Source organism: Chanodichthys erythropterus, chromosome 19, assembly GCF_024489055.1.
Source record: "Chanodichthys erythropterus isolate Z2021 chromosome 19, ASM2448905v1, whole genome shotgun sequence".
NCBI classification, from domain to species: Eukaryota; Metazoa; Chordata; class Actinopteri; order Cypriniformes; family Xenocyprididae; genus Chanodichthys; species Chanodichthys erythropterus.
The window spans coordinates 25,378,543-25,394,893 of NC_090239.1; the positions used below are offsets into that span (position 1 = coordinate 25,378,543).

At 36.0% G+C, this 16,351-nt stretch overlaps 2 protein-coding genes across 3 annotated transcripts; one reads left to right on the forward strand and one right to left on the reverse strand.

The window, feature by feature from the left end:
* The first annotated feature begins 2 nt into the window (after positions 1 to 2).
* Positions 3 to 6,320, forward strand: LOC137007700 (reticulon-4 receptor-like 2). Of its 2 annotated transcripts, XM_067369325.1 has the most exons (3): positions 3 to 2,451; positions 2,733 to 3,109; positions 5,113 to 6,320. In XM_067369325.1, exons 2-3 carry the CDS (start codon positions 2,837 to 2,839, stop codon positions 5,896 to 5,898), a joined length of 1,059 nt encoding a protein of 352 aa, XP_067225426.1. In that variant the 5' UTR covers positions 3 to 2,451; positions 2,733 to 2,836; the 3' UTR covers positions 5,899 to 6,320. The 2 variants fall into 2 exon arrangements, with proteins under 2 accessions (XP_067225426.1, XP_067225427.1); XM_067369326.1 differs by having other exon boundaries at positions 3 to 3,094.
* Positions 6,321 to 8,123: 1,803 nt separating this feature from the next.
* tmem101 (transmembrane protein 101) lies at positions 8,124 to 15,652 on the reverse strand. Its single transcript, XM_067369659.1, has 4 exons — positions 15,510 to 15,652; positions 15,055 to 15,235; positions 10,358 to 10,504; positions 8,124 to 9,361 (listed from the first exon to the last, which is right to left on the reverse strand). The coding sequence occupies exons 1-4, from the start codon at positions 15,638 to 15,640 to the stop codon at positions 9,053 to 9,055; spliced, it is 768 nt and encodes a 255-aa protein (XP_067225760.1). The 5' UTR covers positions 15,641 to 15,652; the 3' UTR covers positions 8,124 to 9,052.
* Positions 15,653 to 16,351: the final 699 nt, after the last annotated feature.

Consider the following 16,351-nt stretch of genomic DNA (forward strand, 5'->3'; position numbering starts at 1 on the left):
ATTTTCTTCTCTCTTACATCCCTCCTTCGCCTTCTATTCCATTTTGTCAAAAAAAAAAAGAAAAAATCAAACCAGTCAGAAAAGCTTATTAGCTTTATTTACTTTGATGCTTTTTTTTTTTCTTTCTTTGGCTGTTTGTTCTACAAGTGTCTGTCTGTTCTGTATTTTAAACAAAATGTGACTTCAGATGCCACACGTTACAAAGGACATTTTCTAAAATAAAAGTAACAAAAATTCTGACTGTAATACTGTATTTTCAGTTGCTTTTTCAGAAACACAATATGCTTGCAGAAGGGGTTAAAAACATTTGCCCTTTCTGTCAAAGGTTTAAAAACTTGAAAGAAACACTGGTTTTGTGGCCTTTTTTCCATCTGTTCTAATCCAATAGCATTTTATTCATTTTGCAAAAACACAGTAGTTAAACTGTGATCAACACAACATTGGCTCAGTATTACGGACGCTTATTTCCACCACTGAATAAAAAAAAAAAGAATTGCGACTCACAATTCTGACTTTTTTTTTTTTTTCTCACAATTGCAAGTTATGAAGTTACAATTGCAGGATATAAACTCACAATTGTAGATTATAAACTCGGTTGTGAGAAGCAAAGTCAGGATTGCGAGAAATAAAGTCAGAAATGTGAGTTATAAATTCAAAATTGCGGGTTATAAACTCAATAGCGAGAAATAAAGTCAGGAATGCGAGTTCCAAACTCAAAAATGCGAGAAGCAAAGTCAGGATTGTGAGAAATAAAGTCAGAAATGTGAGTTATAAATTCAAAATTGCGGGTTATAAACTCAATTGCGAGAAATAAAGTCAGGAATGCGAGTTCCAAACTCAAAAATGCGAGAAGCAAAGTCAGGATTGTGAGAAATAAAGTCAGAAATGTGAGTTATAAACTCAAAATTGCAAGAAATAAAGTCAGGAATGCGATTTATAATTTCAAAATTGCAGGTTATAAACTCTCAATTGTGAGAAATAAAGTCAGAAATGCGAGTTCCAAACTCAACTGCAGGATATAAATTCACTATTGCAAGAAATAAAGTCAGAATTACAAGTTATAAATTTATGACTTTTTCTCGCGATTTGTGAGTTTATATCTTCAGAATTTTAATATAAACTCTCATTTGCAAGTTATAAAGCCAGAATTGTAAGATAAGAGTTGCAATTACCTTTTTATTTTTTATTCAGTGGTGGAAACGAGCTTCCATACGGTATGGCTGGCTACCAAACTAGTATTTATGCCATGTGTGCAATATTCTGTGCATGGCATGCGTTTGTTTTGTATACATGGAATAGCTAATTTGCCAAACCAGTATATCATAGTGTAATACGCTTGACATTGCAGTTCCAGTATGATGCATGAACCAGAAGTAAAATCAACTGTTTTATTTCTGACATAATTGGACACTATTTGCCTAATTAAACATGCCATGTGATAATGTAGCATAGTACTTTGATACGAATAACACATGCTATTTCCCATACCATGCAGACTGCAGAGTATATTCTGAGCTAGTACTCCATTTCAAAACAAGTCATGCTGCATGGATTTTTGTCCAATCGTACACTTTTGTTTTTCCCCTTTAGTCACATGTTGAATCTTTCCTTTTTGGAGTATTTTTAGAAATCATAAAAGAAATGTGGTTCTAGGTGCACATGTAATTTTAATAAGGTTAGTCAAATATCTTTAAATCTCATTAGCTACACACTGCCAACAGCCTTTAGGTTAATTACACGAATAGAGTTTCAATCGATCATTTATCACTGCTATGAACTATAAAAGGTTTTGGCTTTCCTTGACCCTATTATGGCAGTGTCAAAAGGTCTTGATTGTTCTTGAATAATTAAGGATTAAAGGTTTGATTATTACTGTAACTAAGATGCACTCTGATGGCACCAGTTTCCATCACTAAACACCTCACCATGGTACACGTCAAAGTTTTAACATGGTGTAAGATGCCCCTTGGGGTTTCTTTTGAGCTCTTTAACATGCTTAACTGTAAGACTACACGTCCTATTTCTAAAGTGATGGGACCGTTCAATGAAATATTCAGTATGTACCAAGTACTCTTGTTTCTTGAGTGATGCAATATGTGCTTTGCGGATAAATCAAGTTCATGTCATAGAGACTCAAGCAGGGTTGCATGCAGGACGCTCTTTGCTTTAGATCTAAATCAGAATTTCAAGCTTTGTTAATAGTTAAACACGAATCAAGGGTGCGGATGTCAGACTTACCTCGTTTGTAAGCGGCTTTAGATTAAAGCATCTGTTAAAACTAATTTTACATTTAATAATTTAAGTTTTTAAGCAAACGTTTAGGGTAGAAATCTAATAGAGTTTGAATGTAAATTGAATTATGTAGAGGAAAATGTGCCATTTGATATTAGTGGCACGTTTCTACTCAGATAGTGGCTCCATATTCTTGAAGACGGATTTGAGCAGTTTGTGGTAAGTACAATTAGATCTATAATTCTTTAAGCATGAATGAATGTCTTGGAAATGTGATCTGTACACAGCTGGCCAGGAAGAATGTTGACCGAGTTAATAATGAACTCCGACTATGATTGTGTGAAATGATAAACGGATTAAAGGATTTAGCTCTTTATGTAATTTGAGTACTCATGCCAAGCCACAAATCCTTGTAGATCTCAGACTGCAAGCTGTTTGAAAATTAATTATAAATTTACAGGAATATACCAGTTGACTTTATATTCTTTCCGCTCAACCAGACGATCCTGCGCTGAGAACGAGCGAGACAAGGGTGCTTGTTGATCTGGTACCTCTACAAACTTTTTTCTTTTTTGAATGGAGTCTCTTTGAGCTCAAGTTGAAGATGCTCTGCGTCATATTTTTACCCATCACGTTACTAGTTGCTGGGGCCTCAAAGCTCTGCCCTCATCAGTGTTCTTGTTATGAAGCATCTGAGCTGGTGGACTGTCGATCGCGAGGTTTCACTCATATTCCCCACAGTATTCCACATGGCACGTGGCTCCTGGACCTCAGTGGGAATACGTTGTCGGAGTTGAGGAGTACCTCTTTTACTGGAATATGGGCCCTCCGGGTGCTCCTGCTGTCACAGAGCAACATGCAGGTGGTACATTCTCAGGTGCGCTTAAATTTGGGTGTCTGTGTAATTTCTTTTTCCAACTACACTTACCTTAAATAAACCTTAAATAAAGGTTGTTTATTTGGCATTAGTTGCATGGAATCTTTTCATTGCACAAAAGGTTCTTTCGATTATTGAAACATTCTTAACGCTAAGAAAAAATAAATGGTTTCTTTAAGAACTGATCACTGAAAGGTTCTTTGGAGAACCAAAAATAGTTCTTCTACACTCTTAAAAATACAAGTTCCAAAAGGGGGTTTTCACAACCATGCCATACACACTCTTCTTAAAAAATAAAGGTTCTTTATTGGCATATGGTTAAATGAAGAAACTTAAATATCCATGAAACATTTCCATTGCACTTACAGGTTCTGAGTTTTAAAATGTTCTTTGCACTAAGATAAAATTGATTTAAGAACTTTTCACTGAAAAGTTCTTTGGGGAACCCAGAATGGTTCTTCTATGGCATCAAACCAGGGGTTGTATTCACAAAACATTTTATCTTACCACTAAGAGTTCTCCTAAAAGCAGTAAAAGTTCTTAGCTAAGAGTTTCCTCTTAAAACCTATTCACAAAGCTGCTGAGACCAACTTTTACTAAGGAATAGACTGAAGTCTTAAGCTAAGAGTAAGGGCGGGGTTGACCTCGTTGCTATGGAGTATACACACAGTGATTGGCTGATGGGGGAGGAGTCAGTGATTTAATCATAGAAATATTGTAGAATGAAAAATAAATGTTTTAAAATACAAATGGTGCCCTATTCAAATATTTTTTTTAATAAAAAAGTCTAAATAAAATGTTGCCATTGTTGCCATAAAGGTTTTAAAATAGGCTAAGTGTCACTAATTAAACTAGTATATACAGTTAATTGTAAAACCACTACCACAGGTAATCAGACAATATTTATTTATTTGTTAAAGATTTATTTTTATTTATTTATTTTTTTTGGTGTCTCATTGTAGATTCAAATCTATAAATCAAAATGTATTGCTTTTATAAAGAAAAAGTTCAGCACCCAAGGCTCAATCGCTATTGCCTCAATGGTGTACAGTGTCTTTGGGTGGATTAGGACTGTTTGTGATTTGGTCTTAGAGACTTAGGAGACTAACTTTTCACAGACATAGGAGACTCCTAAAATTAGGACTGACACGCCCATTATTTTTAAGAGTTTCTCCTAAATCGGCAAGTTAGGAGCTACTTTTAGCCTTAAAATGTTTTGTGAATACGGCCCCTGTTTTGTAAGCTTTATTTTAGATATTTTTTTTTGAGTTTAGAAGAACTACTGAATTTGGGTCCCCCAAAGAGCCTTTCAGTGAACAGTTCTTAAAAGAAAGGTTGTTCATGGAACCATAGGTGTTTATATATATATATATATATATATATATATATATATAACCAACATTTTTTTAAGTGTATTTAAAGGAATAGTTCACTCCAAAATGAAAATTCTGTCATTATTTAGCCTGATATTTCCAAACCGACTGTCCTCTGTGGACCACAAAATATGTAATGAAAATGCCTCTGTGTTTTTTGTCCATTCCAGTGTTGTCCATGTTTGAACCCCTTTGACTTTACTGTGAGGACAAAAACAGTTGAAACATCTCCTAATTATCGTTTTTTTGTGTTCCCCAGAAGAAAGAAAGTCATGGAGGTTTGGAATGACAGGACTGTGTGTAAATGATTACAGAATTGAGTGAACCGTCGCTTCAGACAGAAAATTGGTAGGGCGCTGTCACTGGGGCAGTACCTTAGGATACAAAAGTGAAAAGGTACATCTTTGTAACTTACTTAGCACTTAAAGGTACATATTAGTACTTTAAAAGTATATATTGGTACCTTTTCACTTTTGTACCTCAGGGTACTTAAGGTACCAGCGACAAGTGCCGTACCTTTTTTTTCTGACTCTGTATGTGATCAGAAAATGCATTCCTCTGCCTCTCTCTTTGGTCTTTAAATTAAGTTTAACTGGATCGTTAGCTGAATGTGCCTTGTTTCTGTTCCAGGCTCTTTCCTCTCTGACCTTCCTGGAAAAGTTGGACCTGTCTTACAATGAGCTTCGCGTCCTTCCTCCAGATTTCTCTCAAGGGTTGACCTCCCTTAAAGATCTCAAGCTTTCCCACAATGCCTTGGTGCGTCTTGAGACCCACTCATTCAAGGACCTAGAAAGTCTGGAGAGGTTAGATCTCAGTCACAACCACATTCAGGTCATTGAAGTTGGGGCATTTCGTGGACTTATCATGCTAAGGCACCTTAACCTGGCATGGAATCAATTGATGGTTCTCCAAGGAGGTCTGCTGACCATGCAACAAGGTCTTGGGGTTCTTCTCTTGGACCACAATAATATCTCCAAAATTGAAGCGGAAGCTCTGGCTCCCCTACAGACCCTCACCATACTGAACTTAGAAGCCAACCAGTTGAGAAGCCTTAAGTTCAAGACATTCTTAAACCTTCAGACACCCAGCACACATCTGCAGATGTCAGAGAACCCTTGGATGTGTGACTGCGAATTGCATCGTGTTTTCAATAAGATACTCTACGTCAGGCATCTCCACGTGGATGATTACATGAATATCACATGCCACTCTCCGCTCTTACTGGCTGGAGCGTCTCTGGGTTTGATGCACAGTCAGCTGTGTATCGCAGAAACAGCCACTGTTCTGATCATTACCGGAACTGTGATGGTCACTGTAGTGGCGGCCATGGTTATGGCAGAACGGAAGCGAAAGAAGAAAAAGATGAACCTGGAAAAACAAGGAAATGAGCCTATGCCTTGGGAGTCTCACAAATGAGGAAGGGAGGAAAAGTCAACCGATATTAGAAATACAATCTTTTCTTACGATATTAGATCTGGTCTTCGTTTTTGTGCATGTAGCAAGGCCTGAAATAAGGTCTGTAAACACAAGTTCAAGATATTTTCACATTTTAATCTGTGACATAAAATACATCACCTTTGTGAAGAGGCTATATGGGACTACTGAAGTTGTTGGGGAAATTAAACTTCAAGCCAAACAGTTAAACTCATCTACTCACTAGTCGCTTTCACAACCTCTTTGTGTTAATAATCACTCTCTTGTGAATTATTCAGTCTCAAACTGTCAGGGAAAATGTTTGTAAAATAAAGACCGAAAGAGTTGTGGGAGTGAGGAAGCTTGTTTCCACCTCTGAATAAAAAATAAAAAAGGTTTTTAAATATAAAAAAGGTGACGTTTTTCTCACAATTGGGAGTTAACAATTCTAACTTTTTTTCTCAGAATTGTGTGATATACACTCGCAATTGTAAGTCATAAAGTCCAAATTCTGTGATATTGTCTTTTTTCCCCCTCAGAATTGCACTTTATAACACAATTGCGAGTTTATAACTTGCATTTCTGACTTTATTTCTCACAAATGTGAGTTTATATCTTACAGTACTGACATTATAACTTGCAATTTTGAGAAAAGAAGTCAAGACTTGAGAGATAAAAAGTCGCAATTACATATTTTATATTTAGTGGCGGAAACAAGCTTCCATAGTGGGAGGCTTAATGGTCGTGATGTTGAAGTCATGTGACCGTGGTGTAGTTCATTTATAGCCTAACTTTAGCTTTTTACTTCTGACGATTGTATTTAGGTTTCAAAATTCATAAAAATGAAGCAGGGTGATGCAAAGTTATGAGTTGGCCTACAAATATACGGCATCACTGCAGCACTCTGTAATTTATATTATATTAATAATCAATCCTATTAATTCAATATGGATACATTTTTCCTCGCTCTGAGAAATGTCACATTACTTGTTTGTGAACACCGTTTCATATTGACTCAGTCATCCCTAACTTGAAGGCTGCACCAGAACATATTTCCTTACCACAGACTTTGGATTTTTTTAGTACACAATTGTTTTCATCCCATAGTGTAAAATACATTATTAGAAGCATACTTCAGTAGTTTGATTTAAAATATGCAATTACTGACTTATTTTTAGAAGATCTTGCTAATTGTATAAAATCCTGCTAAAGGAAATTCGACTTGAGTTTGGGTTTCAGAATTCAAGATGGTAGGTTGTGATCTCAAGCTGAATGACGCATGAAGAAGGTTTGTTTACTTTTTGGAACTCAATACCTGGAGCACCAGCCTGACCTTTGGGGACGGCCTGTAATTTTATTCATTGTTACTTTAAATACACGTGAAGGGATTCTAGTTAATAATGTATTATTGTGTCCTTTGTGCTGGACCATATTTGTTTGATCAACATTTTCTTGTTGACCAGATTATCAGCTGAATCATTTAGAGAACTTACATTTGAAATGATTTTAGTTCCAGTTTGCACACTTTGAGGGATAATACAAGTTTGATAATGAGTTACTGTTGTAATATTTACTCCATAAATCTCTTTCTCTTTGAACATACATAAGTGTTTTAAAATGCAACAAATTCAAAAATATACATTTAAATTGAAAGGCAGAGATTTTCCATAAAAAAAGATTAACCATCAAAGTTGTGTCCTCACTTTGCGTCAACTCCGTCCGGATTTTTTTAAAATTCGGAATAAATCAAGCAATGTCATGGTCATCTTTAACTCTGAGGGGCACTTACTATTTCCTGCTCATTTTGGATCTCACAATAGGACACATAGTCCTGGAATTTTTATAGTTTTTATATTTTATACAAACTATGTTGAAGTTTCTGCGGGCATAGCTTTAACATGTCAACTCCATCATCCCGGTGTAATAGTTTCTGTAAATAGTTGTATGATAAATCTTGGCATTTTTGATATGTTTATTAATACAGCTACAACTGAGAAAGAAAGAAATTGCTCCACTGAACATGTGGTTAAGCTGTGGTTATTTTGTCAACTCCGTCAGGTTTTATGTCTGATGGTTGACGAGTACTCTCAAAAAGTCTATATAATGTGATTTAATGTTTTTTGCATATGGGGAATTAAGGAATTTAGGAACTGGGTTGTGCATAATTACCCCAACCCACGAAAAAAAATGAGATAATTTACTTTTTTTTTCACACTTGGCTCCTTTACTGAACACCATTATTACATAATTGAAGACTTTACACTGTTGGATGAATCAAATTAAAATATCATGCTTTTTAATGCGTCTGACAGAATTGACACAAATCAAGTTCTGAAGTAAATAAATGTAAATTTTTAGGAAAAAAAAAAAAACATTTTTCATAAAAACCTATTCCATTACATGGTTCATTAGCTGAGACCTTTGTCTACAAATATATCAGTTTAAAAATAATGTGTTATTAAATAATAAAAACTAACTTTTGTCCCTTATCTCAAAAATCAGTGATATATATTAATATAGATAGATAGATAGATAGATAGATAGATAGATAGATAGATAGATAGATAGATAGATAGATAGATAGATAGATAGATAGATAGATAGATAGATAGATAGATAGATAGATTAGACAGACAGACAGACAGACACACCATGTAATAATCAAATGATTTTGTATGTTCCGTACAAAACAATGATTTTTTGTTTATTGACATTCTGATTTTATAGAAGTTGTATAAGGAATGCAAACTAAATACAAGCAGCAAAAAATGCAGTGGAATTTTAAATGTCTGTAACATGGGAAAAACCCCACATTACTATACAGCTTAAGAACACCAAAAATGACAATAATGTCTTTCCAAACTCCCCTTAGTTCATCATTCAACTTTAATTTTTTAAGACTTCTAGTCATTCTTAAACATTAAATAATGCATTAAAAAGATAACAAATGCAATGTAAACTGTCTTTTGAAGACTTAGTGCTTGCGATCAGAGACTCCAGAGCAAGCTGGGAATTGTATCCTCTCCACATTTGAGTGTATACACAGTTTCTGAGCATTATTTTCTTGAACTCACACGATCCCCTGAGACACGTGCTCGATCTCTCCTGTTTGTCCTTAGCACTGCCTGTACAGAGATGTTGTCATATCCCTATATCTCTAGCTGTCTGTGGCTAGAATAAGCACTGCTCCGAAGATGCCGATGCTCTGCCCGATGAGCTTCATCTGGTTCCAGAACTCCACGCGGCAGGTGTGGTGCCAGTAACCGATGTTGCCATCGATGAACAGCACAACCAAAGGTAACAGAACTGCCAGGATCTGGGAGGCCACTCGCACGTAGCAGCCCGAGAGGTAGGCGAGCGCAAGCACACCAAACACAACCACCAGGAGCTGGACGGTGATCTCACCACCAGGAATATGGTCCAAGTAGGCCAGCCGGTCCTCTTTACTGTGCTGTAGAGAGTACACCTGGAGGAGACATAATAATATCAGGAATATTAACCCTATAAATCCTACAGTATCATCTTCAATATATTAATTTCTAAGACCTTTGTATTATCAACATGTTTAAAACTCTACTGAAAACCTGTACTTCTGTCATCTGATTGTTAGTTTATGCTTTTTTAGCAAGGAAAAGGCAGTAGTTGTGTTGATGGACAGAAATTTCTCAAATTTCATCAAAAAGATCTTCAATTGTGTTCTGAAGATGATCGAAAGTCTTACAGGTTTGGAACGACATGAGGGTGAGTAAATGATGACAGAATTTTATTTTTTTTTGTAAACTATCCCTTTAAGGCTATTAATGATCAAATGAGATCATTCAGCACAATGCAACATGTTATGTTCAGTCACGCTAAATATTAAGTATGCAAAATTAGTTCAATTATTTTAGGTTGAATTAATAATGCTTAATTTAGTTTACATTTAAGTAGGACTTAATTGAATAATCAGTGAATAATGTACTACTGTTTTTAAAAATTCTTAGTGAGCTGCATATATATATAGTAATTTCTTTCTTATAATTTACAACATATTTTATATCTGATAATTATTTTAATTCTCTGACTTTCCAGGCCTGCAAATTGCCAATTTAAAATTCCTTAATATTCACAGGTTTTTCCATAAAAACCTGTGGAATCCTGGGAAGCGTAACAGCATTCAATACAGGGTTGCCAGGTTTTCACAACAAAACCTGCCCAATTGCTACTCAAATCTAGCCTAATCATGTTTCGAGGGGTGGGTGGGCATTCCGTGGGGTAAAATCTGTGTTTTTGGCAGTGTTTCCCTGTCAAATTTGGGGCTAAAAATCACGTTATTTGGGGTCGCTTCAACCCGCAGACATAAAAAACGTGGCAACAGTGTAAAAGTAGCCCAATTCTGCGAGAAAACCACAGACTTGGCAACACTGATTCAATAAAGTATGACAGTGTGATCTGTCTCTGTGAGACCAGTGCAGTGACTTACCATACATATCAAGTAAATCCCCAGGAAGACCTGTCCAGTGGACTGAAGTGAGCGTGTGCGAGGTTTCTGTCTGTAAACCTCTCCTGCTCCACTGGCCAGCACCAGAAACCCTCCTATGATGGCCATCGCTCTGGAGTACATCCTCACCTGTGGAGGTTAGGAGTAAAATCATGTGGCTGGAGTCTCATTTATATGAATTATTATATGCTCTAAGCAGCATGTCATCACAAGCAATTTGACATTCCAACAAACCTTCCTATTATGATCAAACAGAGATATTACTGCAGTTATATAACACTATATTGCAGATGGTTAATCCCTTGGGTGGACGTGATATGAAAAATGGATTTGCATGAGCAGTCAGAGGTAAATAGGAAGATCCATAAAAGTAGAAGTAGAATGAAAAGTGTAGTTTGTACAAATTCATATGTTCATTTTCATGTTAGTAACAGTTGGAGCTATTTGTTTTTGTGACCAATAGAGTTTTAACAAGGAAGAAATATTATTGTAGACCTGCTAAGACAAGTTTTAGCATTTCCAGTTCCATCATCATTAGTCGTTTTGCAACATAAAATACATCAGTAAAACTGCCTTGTGATTTTGTACTTGTCCTGAAAAAAGCGCTTTCTAACAAGTGTATAAATGGGACTCTAGAGGTTGACATTAAACATCACAGTGAACCTGTAAACTCATCTACTCACTATGCTTTCACAGCCTCATTGTGTTTATAATCACACTTTCAGGGAAAGAGATGTAGGAAGTTTAAAGGGTTAGTTCACCCAAAAATGAAAATTCTGTTATTATTTACTCAGCCTCATGTCGTTCCACACCCGTAAGACCTTCGTTCATCTTCAGAACACAAATTAAGATATTTTTGATGAAATCCGGGAGGTTTTTTATTTTTATATCTCCCAAAAAAAGCAATGAAATGACCACATTCAAGGTCCAGAAAAGTAGCAAAGACATCGTTAAAATAGTCCATGTGACTACAGAGGTTCAACCTTAATGTTATGAAGTGACGAGAATACTTTTGAGTGCAAAAACAAAACAAAAATAACGACTTTATTCAACAATTTCCTCTCTACCCTGTAACCTTGAACCACTGTAGAAACATTGACAATTTAATGATGTCTTTAATACTTTTCTGCACCTTGAATGTGGTAATTTTGTTGCTTTCTATGGGGGATGAAAAAAAAAAAATAAAACTAAGATTTTATCAAAAATATCTTAATTTGTGCTCTGAAGATGAACAAAGGTCTTATGGGTGTGGAATGGCATGAGGGTGAGTCATTAATGACAGATTTTTCATTTTTGGGTGAACTAGCCCTCATTTTTTTCCTATTTTGGGGCATAATTAAATATGAATTTGGGGGCGTACATATTAATGATCCCGACTGTTACGTAACAGTCGGTATTATGTTGAGATTCGCCTGTTCTTCGGAGGTCTTTTAAACTGTTAACCCGCACTGTCACGCCGACGCACCAAAGCTTCTTTGTTTAAATTAGCTCAAATTTACTGTTAGATTTAATATAATTACCTTGACAAACTATACATCATTAAAAAGATCTAAGACTCGAGCTTCAATTTTTAATCTTTATTTTATACTCAACTTCGTATAGTGACCGTTATTTGTTAATATGCGTCGGGAGTTATGAATATGAGAAACGGAGTCGTTACGTTTTCATTGAAATATGAGCGTCAGCTTCAGCCATTGAGAAAAAAACTCTGTACGATCATCATGAAAAAACTCCACAAAATAACATCCCTCGGGGCTTTTAGCTTAAAAGCATGCACATTTGGAGAACTATTGATGGACTGTCATACGTTTATGTCAATTTTCTATACAGAGGAGTCATATTTATTACATTTTTACCCAAAACGCGCTGTTGTTATTATATGAGCGCTGTATACACTTACTACTGTGTGTCCAACACATACTCGAAGCCGGGGGGCGCTCTGTGCACCTTTAGTCCACAAATTATACAGCATGAACAAGAGGCAGTCATGTGACATACACAGAACTAACAGAGGCTACCAGACATCGCTATAATCATTGATATAAACATACAGAACGTCACTTTTGAAAGTAATAAATGTGCTTTATCTGTGTTCTTCACGCCATATCAGGTGTTCATAATAGTAGATTATATTTATAATGCAATGCTAATCGAAATAGCTTTTCTCATTGTGCAGAATAGCCTAAAATGATATATTTTCTGTCTGATTTTTGATCCAAAGCCACATCACATCAAAGAGGTTATTTAAAACAATCGACTAGTAAGTTTGGAGAAAAAATGTGGGTTTAATCTTATAAATTGTCATGTTTTGTTGGTGCTAATATGCTAACGAGCCCAGATATGCACCTGTTCTAATCTAAAGCTAATGCAAATAAATAATTTTTAATAGTAAAGCTCACTTTTTTTTTCTCTCTTTTTTTTTCCATAGAAGGGCATTAGATACAGTTTGAAAGAAGGTGAAGTGAGAAGTTTGGGGAGTGAAATGAGGGATTAAATCTTGAATAGAACATCAGTAATTATAATAGAGACAAAAGAAAAGAATAATAAGAGCCATAAGCTGGCTGGAGAGGTGTGAATGTGTTCAGGGGAGACTGAAACTGAATGGGGCAGTTAGCACCACAAACACAATATCGACAATACCCTTGAATAGATGACAATAAACATCAGTTAACATTTTAGAGTCCTTTCTAAATAAAGTCTCATGACATGGTCTTGAAAAACATGTAATAAAACTCAGAGTTTTAAACCTATCATCTTCAGATTTGAAATATAACATGGTCAGACATGTGGCTTTAGCTGCAGTGCATTTCTAGATTGCCACAAGGCCAACTTCACTTTCATTTTCATAAATATATTTCATAAAAATAAATTTCTAATAACTTTTCAGAATTTCAAAGCTATTTTAAACTATTTTCTTCTTTGTGACAATGATTAATTATGAGATTACAATAAACTGCAAAGTTTCTGCTTTCAAATGAGACCTTACTTATGCTTTTTAGGGCTGGGTACCGAACTCGATACTTTTTAGGTACCGATCGAACTGCCTCGATACTACCGAGTAGCCTATCGAAAAGTGTCTTGTCATTCGGTACCAAATTTCGGTACCTCCAGAATGGAGCCGATCGAGGAGAGGGGCGGAGAAATGCTTTCGCTGTCTCGTTGAGGAGCAAGTAACGTTGCGCTACATTGTTATTTATATCTAAATGTGCGAGAGGGCGACTGAATCAACGGTTTCGTTTTCAGTTTATCTCCGAATGGACGGGTGAGAAACGGCTGTTTATGTGAGCAGCCGGTTCACTACAGATACTGTTAACAGAAAACAAAAGTGTAGCACTGCCTGCAGAAACAGCGGAACGCGCAATGTTTTTTAGACTAGTTATGGACAGGTACAATACACAGCAGCTTTACATCAGCGTTCGTCCCTCAAGTCTATGGAAACACGCGACCGGTTCATGACAGGCTCGTTCACCTGCACGAGCACAGGCTCTGCCTCTGGCTCCAGAACGCGAACAATTCTGCTGAAAAAGAGGTATCAGCGTCCTCCTGATACTGCGGATAATTTGCAGGTCGGGCCAAGTAATAAAAAAATAACATTCAAATTAATTGCGGGTGGATGAGAGATGAATCATTAATGTGTTGATTTTAATAAAGACACAGAACTCTTATTTCACGGTAAGACGCAACGAACTGCGTCACTCTTACTTCCGCTTTGATCTTGTTAATAATAATAAATTTTTTGAAGAACAATTGCTGAGTGATTTAAAAAGAGCCTCACATACTTAATTTTTTGCACTGAAAACTAAACTTTATTAAAACTATTTGCACTGATTTATTGTGTTGGGTAAATTTTGTTAATTTGTGCTTTTTTTATTCTCCGCAGTGGCTCAGGAGATGAGTCTTTGAGTCTGATAAAAAGTCAACAAAGTTAAAATATAAAACCAAAGATTTTTTTGAGGTTATGTAATCTTGTTTAAACAGATTTTATAAAACTGGTACCGAAAAAGGTATCGTTTAGGTATCGGTATCGAAGTCAAGGTATCGGTATCGTCTCGGTATCGAAAATTTTTGAACGATACCCAGCCCTAATGCTTTTAGTGCAAAGGGTTCATGAACTGTATCTGTTTTAGTTTGGGTATGTCATTTTTGGGGATTTTCCAAAAGCGGGGGTGCTGGCTAACAGGTTAAACAAATGAGATTTACATAAAGGGGAGGAAGCAATGGTGTTTGAAACTCACTGTATGTCATTTCCATGTACTGAACTCTGGTTATTCAACTATGCCAAGGTAAATTCACTTTTCAATTCTATGGCACCTTTAATGGTGGTGATGTTGAAGTCATGTGACCGTGGTGTAGTTTGTTTATAGCATATGTTTAGCTTTTTACTGCTAGTGATTGTATTTAGTCTGCAAAATTGATAAAAAGTTGTGTTTATTTAAAGGGTTAGTTCACCCAAAAATGTCATTAATTACTCACCATCATGTTGTTTCAACTGAAAAAACCTATTGGAGTTTTGTCGAAGGAAGCAGGGTGATGCAAACTTACAAAATATCATCATCACTACTGCGATCTACGGCATAGTTTTTTTGTTTGTTTTTTACTTTTGCAGTACTTGTTTGGTGCCACTAGAAAGACTGTACTATTACAAAAGTTATACACAAATGAGTCATGTATGTTTTTACCTTTAACCAGTCTCCATAATGGACCTGTCCACCCACATAGGACACATATGAGCTGAGGGCCAAGTGAATGGCAGCAGCCAGAGCGAACCATCTTCTCTTCACCCCAAAGGACATGAAACTGGCACACAACACCGCAGCTCCCAAGTCTATGTACAGGTAAGGCACCTGGATGTCTGGCTTCCTATATAAGGAAGAAAAAGGATGGATATGAGCTACATTTAACATTTTGGCAACTTTATGTGGTGGTGGTGGAGGTGGGGGTCTTTGTCAATTCTTTGAATGAAATTTAAAAGCATTGCAAAACTGCAGTTTACGCATGATGATGCACGAACACGTCTGTCACATCCAGTTTAAGCACAAGCACTTTCATTGTGAATATTCTTTTGTTAAATGACTGCATGTCACACGTGTTTATACTGCATCACTGCAGGCGATCTACCGAGCTTTTCACGTACCGTTTCACATCCGCGCGCTCCGCAAACAGCATAAGCATGCTGAAGCAGTTCCAGAACCCGAAGCGGGTCAGGATAAAGGCTCCGAACTGCGAGAAAAATCTCAGAGCTTTTTTGCGAGTTGCAGCAGCCATGGTTCAGGATGGCGGAAGTATCATCTCCTTCCTAGGGAATCGTGAACGAATCGTTCTTTTGAGTCGAATCTTTTGGTTGAATCAGAAGAACGATTCGTGTAGAACTTGTCAGCCAACAGATGAAAAATGAACTGTTGTATTGTTAAATCGGAAAAATCTTCAAATGCAAACATTTAACATTGTGATGCAATTATGCATACGATATATGCTATACATTTACTTTTATATAAAAACATAAAAAAGTATTAATAAAAAGTACCATGGGGTACTAATATAAAGTCAGAATAGTGGTTCAATCGTTATAAAAATATCAAATAAATACTTTGTAAAGCTTACGAACTTCTATACTCTTTATAGCTTTCAAAAAGTCTTACTTCAGCAAACAAAACCATAAAGTTGAGTTTTTTTATTAGTAAACTTGCATTAGTGAATGTAAAAAAATTATTAAATTAATTAAATAAAAGAAGTTGTCCTCTTTCGAATATTAAATAAAGCAAAAAAGTACATTTTCCCATAAAACCGAGAGATGTGTTGAATGCCCAATATTTTAATTGATAAGTGTAGGCCTATCTCACACCACAATGTAGCTAACTGAATAAGTGCAATTTCAAAATAAATTCATGATAGTTATTACAAAACGTTGAATCATAGCCCTAGCAAGGACGTAACTGCGTCATGACGTAATAGAAGCGTGAATCATTTATTTGAAAC

Excerpts from the sequence above, each read along its gene's own strand:
- LOC137007700 (XM_067369325.1), top strand. The coding sequence starts at position 2,837 with ATGCTCTGCGTCATATTTTTACCCATCACGTTACTAGTTGCTGGGGCC. Across the intron at positions 3,110-5,112 it reads TGCAGGTGGTACATTCTCAG|GCTCTTTCCTCTCTGACCTT; the intron begins GTGCGCTTAAAT and ends TTTCTGTTCCAG.
- tmem101 (XM_067369659.1), bottom strand. The coding sequence starts at position 15,640 with ATGGCTGCTGCAACTCGCAAAAAAGCTCTGAGATTTTTCTCGCAGTTC. Across the intron at positions 15,236-15,509 it reads GAGCGCGCGGATGTGAAACG|GAAGCCAGACATCCAGGTGC; the intron begins GTACGTGAAAAG and ends TTCCTTATATAG. Across the intron at positions 9,362-10,357 it reads GGATTTACTTGATATGTATG|GTGTACTCTCTACAGCACAG; the intron begins GTAAGTCACTGC and ends TGTCTCCTCCAG.